Source organism: Triticum aestivum, chromosome 3B (genome assembly GCF_018294505.1).
Source record: "Triticum aestivum cultivar Chinese Spring chromosome 3B, IWGSC CS RefSeq v2.1, whole genome shotgun sequence".
In the NCBI taxonomy this organism is placed as follows: Eukaryota; Viridiplantae; Streptophyta; class Magnoliopsida; order Poales; family Poaceae; genus Triticum; species Triticum aestivum.
In genome coordinates, this window is record NC_057801.1 from 527,640,338 (window position 1) to 527,654,950 (window position 14,613).

General features: G+C 48.9%; 2 protein-coding genes across 4 annotated transcripts; one reads left to right on the plus strand and one right to left on the minus strand.

Annotated features, from left to right (window-relative positions):
• The first annotated feature begins 847 nt into the window (after positions 1-847).
• LOC123070727 (putative ABC transporter B family member 8) lies at positions 848-6,258 on the plus strand. Its single transcript, XM_044494030.1, has 9 exons — positions 848-1,167; positions 1,350-1,404; positions 1,518-1,696; positions 2,480-2,937; positions 3,025-3,565; positions 3,648-3,827; positions 3,933-5,210; positions 5,331-5,737; positions 5,830-6,258. Exons 1-9 carry the CDS (start codon positions 928-930, stop codon positions 6,179-6,181), a joined length of 3,690 nt encoding a protein of 1,229 aa, XP_044349965.1. The 5' UTR covers positions 848-927; the 3' UTR covers positions 6,182-6,258.
• On the minus strand, positions 4,897-10,286 carry LOC123070728 (B3 domain-containing protein Os03g0120900). 3 transcript variants are annotated; one of them, XM_044494033.1, is made up of 6 exons: positions 9,969-10,280; positions 8,743-9,162; positions 8,041-8,365; positions 7,533-7,964; positions 6,439-7,448; positions 4,897-5,132 (listed from the first exon to the last, which is right to left on the minus strand). In XM_044494033.1, exons 1-5 carry the CDS (start codon positions 10,071-10,073, stop codon positions 6,469-6,471), a joined length of 2,262 nt encoding a protein of 753 aa, XP_044349968.1. In that variant the 5' UTR covers positions 10,074-10,280; the 3' UTR covers positions 4,897-5,132; positions 6,439-6,468. The 3 variants fall into 3 exon arrangements, with proteins under 3 accessions (XP_044349968.1, XP_044349966.1, XP_044349967.1); XM_044494031.1 differs by having other exon boundaries at positions 6,439-7,964; positions 9,969-10,286; XM_044494032.1 differs by having other exon boundaries at positions 4,977-5,132; positions 6,443-7,964; positions 9,969-10,286.
• Positions 10,287-14,613: the final 4,327 nt, after the last annotated feature.

A 14,613-nucleotide genomic window follows, 5' to 3' on the forward strand; every position in this document is an offset into this window, starting at 1 on the left:
ATGATGAACCCGTAACCATCATTGACATACAGGCACGCATGCGTTTCCAAATTGTAATAGGCGACAGATAATTTTGTGATGGACAATCTCCTAACCGGGAGTATTCAAGTATGGCACGGTAATAACACCACCGCATATGTTGGTATAGTAGTAGGATTGAAACGACGTCACTTTTGTCCTGATAACTTTATACCCCCTCCCCCAAAAAGCAATTTCACTTGACTAAGATAGCAATTATAGCAACCTGCATGCTTTATCAGAGATCGAACCCTACACTGCACTAGAGGCCCAATTGGCAAAAAGGTTACAATAGTAAACATAAGGTAAGCCTATATATAAGCATTAGTAGTATTGAACATCACATAAAAGAAAAGCAAAAACACTGTGATTATATAACATTAAACGCATAACAACCCTCGTCGACCAGGCAGCGACACATACAGTTTCAGTCTCGCAGCCAACTTTCTCCATGTATGCTTTTGAGTTTGAACCCCAACCGGTTCTTTCGTTGCAGTGTGATGTCTTGCGCCCTTTTTCTTTTCATTTTTTGAAATTTGTACAAACTTCTTACATTTACATATGTAAACGGCGGTAGCAAAAAGGTAAATGAAAAATTGATATGGGGTCTCAAAGTGCAGCAAGAAAACAGCAATGTATACTCCATTAATTACTGTATTGCTGCTTTTGCTTTCTGGGCCTTCGAAACATCATATCATTTTAACTTAATTTTCGCAACCGACCAACTTTTCCAAGGCAAAGTTAAGAACGATCGGAGAGCACACACGCGCGCGTCTAGTCCTGTGCTATATAAAGCCCCACTGCCAGGTCCATTGCATTGCAGCAAGCGCAACAAAGCGAAGCGATCTGTGCTGGCCAGTGCTACTGCTACCGCTACCCATCCGGGCAGAGAGGCTGCAAGAAGTAAAGATGAGCCCCGGCCGGGCGGCCACGGGCGGCGAGCGGCGGAGCATACGGGGCCTGTTCAAGTTCGCGGACCGGGTGGACGTGGTGCTCATGGCCCTGGGCACGCTGGGCGCCATCGGCGACGGCTGCTCCACCAACCTCCTCCTCATCTTCGCCAGCGACGTGATGAACTCGCTGGGGCGCGGCCACGCCCAGCAGCAGGGCAGCGCCACCAGCGTGCACTTCATGCATGACATCGAGAAGGTAAGTTACTGTTGGAACACATGAATGAATTTCAGGGGAAATTCACTGGGATTCACACTTCAGAAACAAAAACAAAACGGAACAGGCCTAAATGCATAGCACATGGTTTTGTACACATTTCACCATTTCCCAGTGCCAGTTGCGCCTACACTAAGTTGTTGCCTCCATTTTGCGTGGTGCAGTCGTGCCTGAACTTCGTCTACTTGGCGTTCGCCATCCTGGTGGTGGCGTCCATGGGTAAACCTTTTGAGTTTTTGCTGCTACATAGATTTGCATAGCTTGCCAGATTGTTTCAACAAGGGATAATACTAACTTGGTGTACCCCTATGGACATGGACGCACGCACGCAGAGGGGTACTGCTGGAGCCGGACGAGCGAGAGGCAGGTGCTCCGGATCAGGCACCTGTACCTGGAGGCCATCCTGCGGCAGGAGGTGGCCTTCTTCGACTCGCAGGAGGCCACCACCTCGGAGATCATCAACAGCATCTCCAAGGACGCCTCACTCATCCAGGAGGTGCTCAGCGAGAAGGTACCACCACACCAGTCAAGCCCCCTTGGTCTTGATTGGTTAATTTGCTTTTCAATGACCTTGATCATACGGGTACACAAAGCGGACGCGCTAGCTAGTCTTCACAAGTCACGCACGCCTCGTTTTTATATTGTTGGATCCATCCATCGGCATGTAGATTCGCCTTGGAACTTGGAACCTTCTTCCTTCTTGATTCATGTACTAGCAGTGGTTTGTTTAAGACGAACCAAGGACAGGAGAAAAGTCCCCTGTCATGGTGGCACACCTACCTACCTTGCCACTCTAGGTCGTCACTGAATCAGTGCTGAATCTAATTGTTTGACTAGTTAATGCTACCCAACCGCAGAATCAGGAGAGATAGAGAGATTAGTACATATATCTTGTTCTAAGAACATGCAAATGAAACAATGATGCTAGTACAAGCATATTCTTGCTTCTGTGATTAGTACTAGTAGTATCTACCTTAAGCTCTCTAGATTCACACACCTTAAAGGTAGACCAAGAGAGGGAATATGGGAGCAAATGAGAGTTCCGTATGTGACAAAGCATGGAATGTTGACATAGTTGATAGTTCCTATAATAACGACTGCATTAAAATGACTCCAAAAATAAACATATCTTAGCTGGAGCCATTGAGACAGAACCTTTGTGCCGTGGTAAATTTTGGTAACACCGACGTGGTAAAAATAATTTTGGAAAATGGACAATAAGAACTAGATCTGGAATGTGAAAAGAAATAATAGCAGAACTGACCGTTTTCCTCGATTATTTTACCTTGAACAGGTTCCTCTGTTTCTGATGCACTCCACGGTCTTCGTCTCCGGGCTCGCCTTCTCCACCTATTTCTCCTGGAGGCTGGCTCTGGTTTCCTACCCTCTGGTCCTGCTCCTCATAATCCCTGGTCTCATCTACGGGAAGTACCTTCTGTACCTCTCCCGTGAGTCGCGCCACGAGTACGCCAAGGCAAACTCCCTCGTGGAGCAAGCACTCGGCTCCATCAAGACCGTTTACTCCTTCACTGCAGAGAAAGGGATCATCCAGAGGTACACGGCAATACTCGACAAGACCATCAACCTGGGGATCAAGCAGGGCATTGCCAAAGGCCTCGCTGTCGGATTCACCGGTCTCTCTTTCGCCATTTGGGCCTTCCTCGCCTGGTATGGCAGCCGGTTGGTGATGTACCATCATGAAAGCGGAGGAAGGATATACGCCGCAGGAATCTCCTTTGTTCTGGGTGGCCTGTATGTTCTTCATGTCCCTCCTCCCTTACTGACTTTTGGTTATGTAATAGAAGCTTAACTATACAAAAAACTGAAATGTTGTTGCAGATCCCTTGGAATGGCACTCCCGGAGCTGAAACATTTCATTGAGGCCTCGGTTGCTGCCACGAGAATTCTCGAACGGATCAACCGTGTGCCCCAGATCAACGACGATGATCCAAAGGGGCTTGTTTTGGATCAAGTCCGTGGAGAGATCGAGTTTGAATCCATCCACTTTGTGTACCCATCCAGGCCTAATATGACGGTCCTTAAAGACTTCAACCTCCAGATTCCTGCTGGCCAAACAATTGCTTTGGTCGGCTCAAGTGGCAGCGGCAAGTCTACCGCAATAGCACTGGTGCAGCGCTTTTACGATGCCAGTGAAGGAACTGTCAAGATCGACGGTGTCGACATCAAGAAACTTAATCTCAAGTCGATTAGGAGCAAGATGGGACTTGTCAGCCAAGACCATGCACTGTTCGGCACATCCATAAAAGAGAACATCTTATTCGGCAAACCAGATGCAACCTTGGATGAACTCTATGCAGCAGCCATGACAGCGAATGCTCACAACTTCATAATGGGGCTTCCTGAGGGATACGAGACTAAGGTATGTTCATCATAAGGAAAACATTCAGGTGCCTTAATAACCTGTCTCCCTTGCCTTATTGGTGATTTCACTGTACTTGCAGATTGGTGAGCGCGGAGCATTGCTATCAGGTGGCCAGAAACAGCGCATTGCCATTGCAAGGGCGGTCCTCAAGAACCCTGCTATACTTTTGCTCGATGAAGCCACAAGCGCACTTGACTCAGAGTCGGAGAAGCTAGTGCAGCATGCACTTGATCAAGCATCTATGGGAAGAACAACACTGGTATATTAACTACCTCGGCTCTTCCTACTTTATAATGCTAAGCTTAGGATTTCCTGAATCCTTTGGCACTGTAGCACTCATTATTTATACCTTAATACTGACCAGGTCGTAGCTCACAAGCTTTCAACCGTGAAGAATGCCGATCAAATCGCGGTAGTCGATGGGGGTAGCATAGCTGAAATTGGGACACATGATGAGCTGATCAACAAGGGTGGCCCATACTCACGACTTGTGAAATTGCAGAAGATGGTGAGCTACATAGATCAAGAAACTGACCAATTTAGGGCCTCCTCAGCAGCAAGGACCAGTGCCAGCCGTCTCAGCATGTCCAGAGCAAGTCCCATGCCACTCACACCAGGTGTTTCAAAGGAAACCGAGTCATATGTTTCCCCACCTGCACCGTCTTTCTCCAGGCTTCTTGCAATGAATGCACCAGAGTGGAAGCAAGCACTCATAGGCAGTATCTCTGCATTGGTGTATGGTTCCTTGCAGCCCATCTATGCTCTAACCATCGGAGGAATGATTGCTGCATTCTTTGTTCAGGACCACAATGAGATGAATGCAATCATCAGCCGCTATGCATTGATCTTTTGCTCACTGTCCCTGGTATCCATTGCTGTTAATCTATTGCAACACTACAATTTTGCCTACATGGGGGAGCATCTTGTTAGGCGTATCCGAGTCCAAGTGCTGGAGAAGATCTTAACCTTTGAGGCAGCATGGTTTGATGAGGACACAAATTCAAGTGGCTCGTTGTGCTCTCGGCTAAGTGACGAGTCTTCTCTTGTCAAAACCCTTGTCGCAGACAGGATCTCCCTGCTTCTTCAAACAGCCTGTGGAATTGTGATTGCGGTGACAATGGGACTCATAGTAGCATGGAAACTTGCCCTTGTCATGATTGCTGTACAGCCCTGCACGATGATATGCTACTATGCCAAGAAGATAGTTCTTTCAAATGTGTCAAGGGACTTGGCAAAGGCTCAGTATGAAAGTACTCAGATTGCCATAGAAGCTGTTTACAACCACAGGATGGTGACCTCATTTGGATGTTCATCGAAGATTCTTCAGCTCTTCGAGCATACACAAGAGGAACCATTGAGGAAAGCAAGGAAGAAGTCATGGGTAGCAGGGATAACCACAGGGCTGTCGCCGTGCCTCACATTCTTATCATGGGCATTGGACTTCTGGTATGGTGGGAAATTGGCACAGTCCGGGGAGATCTCAGCAGGTGATGTCTTCAAAACCTTCTTCGTCTTGGTGAGCACAGGAAAGCTGATTGCTGATGCTGGCAGCATGACATCTGACCTGGCAAAGGGATCAAATGCCGTTGCTTCAGTTTTCGAGGTGCTAGATAGGAAATCTATCTCTCCGCAAAATTCACAGGTAACACATTCATACTCTCATGAGCATTGTATGGAATAAAATCAGCAGCCTCGCAGAAAATAATGATTTTTAGGATGCTAGATTGCTGTAAGATAAAATACTAACATGGCTACACTGCAGATGGAAAAGGACAATCCGAAGAGCAAAATACAAGGACGGATAGAGTTCAAGAAGGTGGATTTTGCATATCCAACAAGACCACAATGCCTGATCCTGCAAGATTTTAGCTTGGACGTCAAAGCAGGAACAAGTATTGGCCTGGTGGGGAGAAGTGGATGTGGTAAATCCACGATCATAGGTTTGATCCAGAGGTTCTATGATGTTGATAGAGGTGCTGTAAGGATCGATGGTATGGATGTGAGGGAGATGAATGTTCTTTGGTATCGAGGATTCACCGCTCTAGTTAGTCAGGAGCCTGCAATGTTTTCTGGCAGTGTCAGGGACAACATTGCCTTTGGTAAACCAGAAGCTGATGAAGAAGAGATTGTCGAAGCTGCTAAAGCCGCAAATGCGCATGAATTCATCTCGTAAGTCTTAGATATATTACCCGCTTGCATATATATTAAGCTATGTACTCACAGTATCCAACATATGAAACTTACAGCTTACGCCTTTTCAGATCTCTGAAGGACGGATATGACACTGATTGTGGGGAGCACGGAATACAACTATCAGGAGGACAGAAGCAAAGAATTGCAATTGCGAGGGCAATAATCCGAAATCCAGCTATACTACTTCTTGATGAAGCAACAAGTGCTCTCGATGCACAGTCCGAGCAAGTGGTGCAGGAAGCACTTGATCGGATCATGACAGGGAGGACCACAATCGTAGTGGCACATCGACTAAACACAATCAAGAATGCAGACTCAATAGCCTTCTTAGGAGAGGGCAAGGTGATTGAGCGTGGTACTTACCCACAACTCATGAACAAGAAGGGAGCATTCTTTAACCTGGCAACCCTTCAGAAATAAATTGATTGTATAATGTAACTGCGGCAATAAGTGATATCATAGCCTAATATAGTATAATATCAGCACTCCTTGACAAATTTTGGAGCAATTCTCGATCATCAGCTTAATTTAGGAAGTGTTACTAAAACAAAAGAAAACAAGGAGGAGTATGTGCACTAATGTTGTTCTCCTCTCCTGATAACATGCTGCGGATTTTAAGTTGTAACACGATGCTAAAGGATTACAACAGAGTGGAACATAGCCAAAAGAAGGAATACCTACAACTGAACATGGCCATCTCTCCACTATTACTTGAAAATGATATTTAGGAGTCTTCCTTTGGATATCTCGATCTCCTTCCTCAAGTTATCCATCTCTACCTTGACCAATGCATCGACATCAATTAATCGAAGTTCATCAGAGGCTAGCCGCTCTTTTACTTCGGCAAGAACCTGCTTATAGCTCTTTAGAACCGTCTTAACCCTTACTCTTTCCATTAAAGACTTCTGTACTAAGCTCTCATGCTCAGCAACTTGATGCACCAATTTCTGTATTTCATCCTCCATCATCATGGACTGCTGCAAGCCTTTGATCTCATCCTGAAGGGCATGCAATTTTTTCTTCTGTTCTTGCGATGTCGAGACAGCGATGTTACCATCACATGTTACTTTCTTGTAATCAAATTCCAAGGAAGTGCATGCGCTTTCCAGTTCTTTGAGCTGCCACTTCAGCTGATCTTGTAGCTTTGTGGAAAACTCTTCCTTCCGGCTCTCCATATTGAAATTGTGAATCTCCTTGATTTTTTTAGCATGCTCCAGTAATGCAATCACTACCCTTTGAGCATCAACATCCTGAAGACATGAATCCCACTTAAGAATTTCTTTCTGCACAACAGCTTCAATTATAGCCGCACAATGTAGGTCTGAAGGAGAACTGCAAATGATTCCCTGAACGTGTGTGATGGTCTTCATAAAGTTGTCACGTTGAATATGAAGTAACACAGTTTCGAGGGAATTGGTGTGTACTGAGGGCTTCCATGTCAAACTTAACTCATTTATTATCATAGATGACAACTTGGACTTGGTCGGCGGTGACGAGTCTATCCAATCCCTCCCCATGAACAACTCAGAACTCTCTGCAGCATTTCTATCGACTTGCTCTTCAAAGATTTCTCCATTATTTCCTTGATCTATTTTCTCCTCATTTTCTTGATTATGCTGAGGTTTCTTACTTAGGCTCACCTCACCTCGTGTTCGTTTGAGTCTCTTGAAGTCTTGAGATAAGGAACCTACAAAGGCACAAATTGGTTTAACTGCAGTATAAGGTGTTAGAAGGCAGTTGTGAGTTCTGATTAAGAAGAGACCAAGAATACCTATAGCATGCTGGCGATCTCCTTTCAAAACATGCTCTGGTTTCTCGTAGAGTAAACACGCATGCCCTGCTCTGTGCTCCACCTGATCAATTCTACTGGATGGTGATGATTCTAACACTTCAGGTTTTTCTTTCAATCCACTATCTATGCTGCCACCGGAATTCTTCAAGTGTGCCAGTCGTGGTGATCTTCGTGGTGTTTCAGAAATTTGCTGTGATCGCGACTTGACTATTCTCCTCTTCTGTTTGTACGACAAATCACATAACTCATGGTCGTCAACTAGCTTGCTCTTCACTGCTGGCAGGTAAATTTGTAGTGCCTGAGTCGACAAGTTAGGCTCCTCAAGACTGCTCTCCCTGCTATCACATATTTGAGGAGGACAATCATCCCCTGTGGGGAAGAAGTGTCGTAGTTCCCTCTTTATAAAATCAACTGATCAATAAAAAAAGATGTGTTTCAACATGCTAGATGCAAAAATGATAGAAAATGAGGCAATAGAAGTACTTACGTTGCAGAACAAGTTTCTGCTTTAGAAACTGGTTCGGAATTTGTGGTTTGCCTCTACATGTGTTCAAAACCTCTGCAGCTGCATCTGAGTCCCACTTATACAAACAGAGTGTAGCACAGAATAAGTCAACTGTAGCTCTGTCAACATGCAATCTGCTCATTACTTCAGCTATTACTTTAGCTTTATCATCATCCATTGGCACCTTCAACAATAAGTATATCTTTAACTCGTCCTTCAAACCATCTACTTCATGAAGATGTATGTCAGCGAAGCTCTGTGGAGAGATATGTCCATTACCCTGAGTACTCCCTTGGAAGGGAAATATCTAAAAATTAATATAAATTATCAGTTCAAGGAGACACAAATTTTAAGCCTCTGCTCCTCTGCACACCCAATGTGAGGCATGTGAAAAAAAAATGACTTTAGGACCTTCTAACTTGACATGAAAAAATAGATCTTCTGATCCCTAAGCTTCCCGAGTTGAAGATAATTTCAAAAAAAAATTGTTTTACAGATGATAATGTGTTCTATATATGATTCCAAAATAAACTTGTGAACAGATTTGCGCATAAAACTTATCTAAACTATTTGAAAAACAAAGTGACTCCATACGAACAAGAGAGTAGGCAAAATGTAGAGAGAAAAATGTGGCTTGTACGAAAATTACTTAATTATTTGCTCAAGATTAGAATAAAAGATTACTTTTGTATCAGATTGATCTGGTACCATAACCAGTGAGTGACTCTGCCTGAGATTATTGGTGGTCTTCGTTAGTTCATCACCACTATGTCCTCGCTTACAAGTGGGGAGTATCCTTTCTAGACTTTCAGTAGCACTTCCTGAAGACCGGACTGCTTTCTCACAAGCATTCCGACCAAAAATCGAAACCATGAAATCCATTTTCTTGTCATGTCTGAAGAGTAGGAACTCATATTCCCTCAAAGAATTGTCCACCACAAACTTGGGCCATCCGGTGGTCAGAAATACACAGCGGTCAACCTTCTCTAGCTCAACAACCCAAGTCTTCCCTTCTGGACGCTTAAGCATGGCTTGAACAGGTGAAATGTTGGAACCCCTGAGGCCCACCTCTGGAATGTAACCGAGGAAGTCTCGAGGTATCTCCTACATGTGGAAGCAAACAAGGTTAGGGCATACCTTAAGCCATGAAATAGAGAGTCAAGATGCAAATGCAGCATGCACTCTTGTTTAATCATTGAAAACCAAAAGTGTATGCTCACAATGTGAAGCTTTACTTCCACATTTGCAGAACACGCATGCAGAGGGAAATAAATGTAGTATTCACCAGCCGACTTTTTTTTCCCGGTAAATGGGTGGATTTTATTGGGTTAAAATGGAACATCAAGGGAGGATACAAACACAATGAGCCCGACTCTTTCTTGGCCTAGCCTATCAGACATTGACACATTGCTCTGTTTTCTAGGAAAGATGGCGTTTATGCATAAACAAGCACGCCCTTTGAAGCTTCGAACCACCTGCACTGCATCGCGTCCAGTTAAAAATGTTACAAATCGCACGCATGCGCATGCAAACATGTTTTTTTTTAGGAAGACGCACATGCAACCATGGGATTCCTTTCTTTATCTGAAATAACAGCCATGGACTTCAATATGAAGCATCCAATCCACAAAAGAAGATTAGATAGTATAGGATTTAGCACTCCACCACCTATCGGATAGCACGTTTGCCGATAGCGCAAACGCAATGCGAGGATCTTGGAGCAGGAACAGCTACTGCGGGATGGGGGGACAGTGCCAAGTGGAGCAGGGAACCCAGCCCAATCGCGTTCTTGGCTTGGTCCTATTTTTTGCCCTTTCTGATGAAGGGGAGCAAAAGGCGCGCGCATGCAACCAGCGCAACAACTGAAACTGAAAGAAAGGAGGGAAGGGGGAGGAAGGAATAATACGCACGAGGCGACGGGCGAAGTCGCCGACGAGGACCTTGAAGAAGCGAGGCCTCCCCTCCTCGTCTTCTTCCATGGCGGATCCCGCAGATCGATCCCCGTTCGTGTTCATCCCTCCTCTCGCTCCGTCCGTCGCTCGAGGTGGGGTGGTTGGCTGGTAGTGGTGTGATGGATGGAGAGTGACCTCGGCAGAATCGCCGCCGCTTCTCCGGCCCTGTCGAAGGCGGAAAGCGATCCTTCTTTATTGCCTGCCACCTGGCGTCTGGTTCGGGGCGTGATGGAGGGAGCACGCCTACACGGCTTGTCAGGCCTGGAAACGGCTGCATACACACATCCGTAGGGCACGGTCCAGGCAGGCTATACAGCCAGGTAGGAGTAGATCAGTAAGGCTGGTCATAGTGGGGAGTAACTTAGACTAGTAACATACATATGTTACTAGTCTATGTTACTACCTTCATAGTGGGTAGTATCATAGGTGTGGTAACATATTTGCCTTCATTTATTACTTTGTAGACTCATTATGCATTGGAAACCGCTATGTGATGGTAACATATTATGTTACTCTATTTGCCTCTCTCCTCATTAACTACTTGTCACATCATCATTTTTGCTTATGTGGCATCTATGTTACTACCTATGCTACTCCCACTATGACCAGCCTAAGACTGGCCACAGTGGGAGTAACTTCAGCAGTAACATCGAGTCCAACTCAGCAAATTTGTTTATGTGGCAGTGAATTAATGAGGAGAGAGGTAGTTATAGTAACTTAGCTAGTTACTGTAACATCACATGTCCCAATGCAATATGAGTCTATAACTTAATAAATGAAGCTTTGCATGTTACCACATTTATGTTAGGCCAACTCCACTGCGCGACCCCAAACGGACGTCCATTTTGTCTGGATTCTGTCCGTATGGGTAGGAATTTAGGGTCGTGTCCGGGCCTGTCCTGGGATGCGGTGGCGTGCGCCCAGCGCGCGGCTGCATCCATTTGCCCCATCCTGTTCGCGTATATTTCTTTACAAGTCCAACTTTATTTCATCATTCATTTGTGGTACATAAAAAATACATCATCATATTTTGACTAATAAAGCAAGGCCAAAAAAAATAAGAACCACAAAAATACATTTGAGAAGATACCCAACTTCCATAACTGCTCCCTTGAGTTGGGTTAGGGCCTTCTCGATGCACTCATTGTTGATCTGTGGAGGAGGCACGACGTTGCACCCTCCTTTCTTCTTCAAGCCAGAAGCCGACGTTGCTTCCTCACACGTAGTATCGTGCCTTGTTGCTTCTTCGCACATAGTATCATGCCTAGCCTCTAATCTAGCAACAAGTGCACTTATCTCATCTAAAGCCTCTAGGCTAGCTAAAAGTGCACGAACATGCACTACATTTCGCTCTATCAACATATCGATGTACTCTTCTTCCCAATACCAAAACTTGCATCCGTTCTGCACAATAAAACTTAAAGTTAGCACCACTAGTCTAATCGAAGAGCACAAACCGAAGCTAAAAAGAGCACATACCCCATCGTTTAAGCACTTGATGAACACCCATCCGGGATGCTCCGGCGTCGTAGACACGCGGCGCACGACCACCTTTGGGCAGTGGTCGCACTTGATGAGGAGCAACGGTGCGCCGACGAGCTTTTGGGCAAGAACCGAGCCCGGCCGGCCGCCATTCGCGTATCTGCCGACGGACCATCGACGATGCAGATCCAAGCAGCTAGAGGACGAGCCACTGCCTGCATGTGGCCTTGCGGCCCTGCCAGGGCCTTCCGGCAAGGTGCCCGGCCAGTCCATGGCGCGGCCCGACCTCCCACAACTGGGCAAGCTCAAGACCGACCGGATCCGCCCCAATCCGGCCGGCGGGTGCGCAAACAAGGTGGCCGTGCTTGGGTAGCTCGGCGGCGACGAGAGGAAGGGGCTGGGCAAGCGCGCGTCCGAGTTGCACGGCTGCAATGGCAGCAGGCGGGCGGTCGGCGGCGGCGAGGGGAAGAGAGGGGGAAAGTGGGGAAGAGTAGAGTGGATGCGGCCGGAGGGAGGGAGGGGGCGGATAGAAAAAGGCCCGTCCTGTGCCTCCGACGGGCGGGCCAGGGGAAGACACACGCAAACGACCCGCGCGTCCGCGTGGTGTCCGTTTCACCCCAAAAGCGGCGCAAACTTGGGCCGCGGATGGGTCGAAAGCGGACACAAAGCGGACAAAAGTCCGTTTGCGCCCACGCGCTCGGCCGTCTCGTTTGTCCCTTTTACCCCAAACGGACAGGGGCGGACAGGATAAGGTCGCATGGTGGAATTGGCCTTACTCCCCACTATGAAAGTAGTATCATAGTCTAGAGATATATGTATATTACTAGTGTATGTTACTCACCATTGTGGCTAGTCTAAACCACGGTGTGAAATCACGCTCACCCAACGTGGCCGTGCTGTTTGGTCGGGCAATGAAGTGAAAGGTAAGAGCATCTCCAGCCGTTCGCCCCCCGAGCGGTGAAAAAAAGCCGTCTGGAAACGAACCGCCGTTAGTTTGGCGCGTGGGTGCGACTCCGTTTCCAGTCGTCGCTATTAGTTCGCTGCGAGTTTGGCAAAATTACGTGCAAACATGTGCAAACTCGGTGATCTGATACGAACTCAGTGAAATTTCATTAAAATCTGTACAAAAAAGGAAAAACACTACGGCAAACTACCCTAGCCACTACGCCGTCCATCATCCGCCATCTTCATGACGAGAAGCCTGTAGAAGCGGGTGTAGTCGCCGCCATCGTCATCGTTGCGCGCCCCGCCGGAGCCCCCCCCCCCATCCCTGCTGCACCCCTGCCCAGAGTCGCCGATGCGCGACGACGCTCTGGACGACCCGGTCTCGTCCTCATCGTCGTTGTCGAGGACGATGATGCCGCCCTCCTCGCGGCTGTGTTGCCTGGCCGAGCGCCGAGCCTGGAGCTCCGCGTACGCCTGGCGTTGGCGGCGCACCTACTCGCGGACGTAGTCCTTCTTCGTCCATTTCAGGGCGGCCTCGTCGTCGGGGGCGACCATGTCGACGTGCTCCGGCATCAGGGGGAGCAGGCCAGGCTCGGGCTTTGGCCGAACCAGGCGAAGGGAGCGCGGGGAGGGACGGGCACCCTCGTTGATGACGAGGGCGCCGATATGGGTGCGGCGCTGCTGCGGTGTCTCCTCCGGCTCGGGCTTGACGGGACGGAGAGCCGGCGAGCCAGAGAGAGCGAGCCGGAGCCCGACGACGAGGACGTCGGCTCCATTCGCCACGGCATCCAGGAACTGTCGCGGCGGCGAGAGAAGGACGGCCGCGCCGGGTACTCGAGTCGCGGCACATGCTGGTCTCGATGTGGTCGAGGACGGCCTCGAGGGTGTAGCCGGCAACGCCCCACCACTCGCGCCGTCCTTCGGCATTGTGGCGGCCGCGGGGAATGACATCATTGACGGAGGCGATCTGCTCCTCACGGCGGCGCTCGAAGTACATCGTCCACAACGTTTCGCTGTCAGGCGCGTACCTTGGCTCGTTCCGCTGTTCCTCCGTCAGGGAAGAGCGGATGCGGGCGATCTCCGCCTGCCGTGCCGCCCCTTCGGGCACCGGTGGCACCGGGACACCCCCGGCACGCGCCTGTCGGGGGGGGGGGGGCGCCGGGCACTCGACCTCGTAGAGGAGCCGCGCCTCCGGCTCTTGGAGGTGGCGATGGCCGAAGCCGTTCGCCTTCGCGCCGTCGCCTGTAAACCTCTCGGCCATCTTTGCTCGTCAGCAGAAAGGGGGAGAGGGATGCTTTTGCGAGGCGGATGCAGGGGAGGTTGTGGCGTTCACCGGCGGGGATGGGTCGCCATTTATAGCCCCAGCTGGGCGGGAGGAGGCTTCATGTAGGCGACGCGTGGCGGGAGCGGGTGGGACGTGCGTCGGCGCCGCCTTTACTGCGTCGCCTGTGAGGCATCAATGGAGGCTGGCCGCGCGCGGCAGCCTTGGCCAGCCTTGGCATTGATTCCCGCAAGAACCGAGGCGATGAGGGCGACGAAGCCGTGTCTCGCTGACTAGGCGGGCCCGCCCCCGTTCACGCCAAAATTGCTCGCTCGGCGCCCCCGGGCGCCCCCAGCGCGCCGGGTTCGGCTTGGGTCCGCCGGCGCTAATTTCGGCCCAAACCGGCGAAAAATGGGCTCCTGGGGGCACGACTGGCCGTTTTTTCGGCGCCGGCGCGAAGAAATCGTCTGGGGGCGTGTTGGGGGCTCGGTTGGAGATGCTCTAAGGCCAACTCCAGCGCACGACCCCAATCGTACGTCCGGTTTGGCCAGATTTCGTCTCTTTGGGAATGGGTTCGCCCACATCCGCTTCTGTTCGTTGGGTTTTCGGCGTGCCCAGCGCGTGACCGCAACCCAAATCATGTCCGGGGTGGACGTGATTAAAAAACAGAAAAACTAAAATAAATGCCAAAAAAGTAAATAAACACAAATATAAAAACATAAAACATAAATTAACCATCACGGCCACAAAACGGCCCGGTTCCACGGTTCACATTGACATAATTAACATAAAAAACAAAAAAAAAGTTGTCCGCATGCTCCTGTCGTGGCTGTCGCCGTCTTCAGTGGCCGTCATTGTCGTCGTCCTCGCTGACGAGCTCGACATACTCCGGCGGCGTCCAGAGGTGGGACGGCG

Excerpts from the sequence above, each read along its gene's own strand:
- LOC123070727 (XM_044494030.1), top strand. The coding sequence starts at position 928 with ATGAGCCCCGGCCGGGCGGCCACGGGCGGCGAGCGGCGGAGCATACGG. Across the intron at positions 3,566-3,647 it reads CTGAGGGATACGAGACTAAG|ATTGGTGAGCGCGGAGCATT; the intron begins GTATGTTCATCA and ends CTGTACTTGCAG. Across the intron at positions 3,828-3,932 it reads CTATGGGAAGAACAACACTG|GTCGTAGCTCACAAGCTTTC; the intron begins GTATATTAACTA and ends AATACTGACCAG.
- LOC123070728 (XM_044494031.1), bottom strand. The coding sequence starts at position 10,073 with ATGAACACGAACGGGGATCGATCTGCGGGATCCGCCATGGAAGAAGAC. Across the intron at positions 9,163-9,968 it reads GCGACTTCGCCCGTCGCCTC|GAGATACCTCGAGACTTCCT; the intron begins GTGCGTATTATT and ends TTCCACATGTAG. Across the intron at positions 7,965-8,040 it reads GCAGAAACTTGTTCTGCAAC|TTGATTTTATAAAGAGGGAA; the intron begins GTAAGTACTTCT and ends TTTATTGATCAG.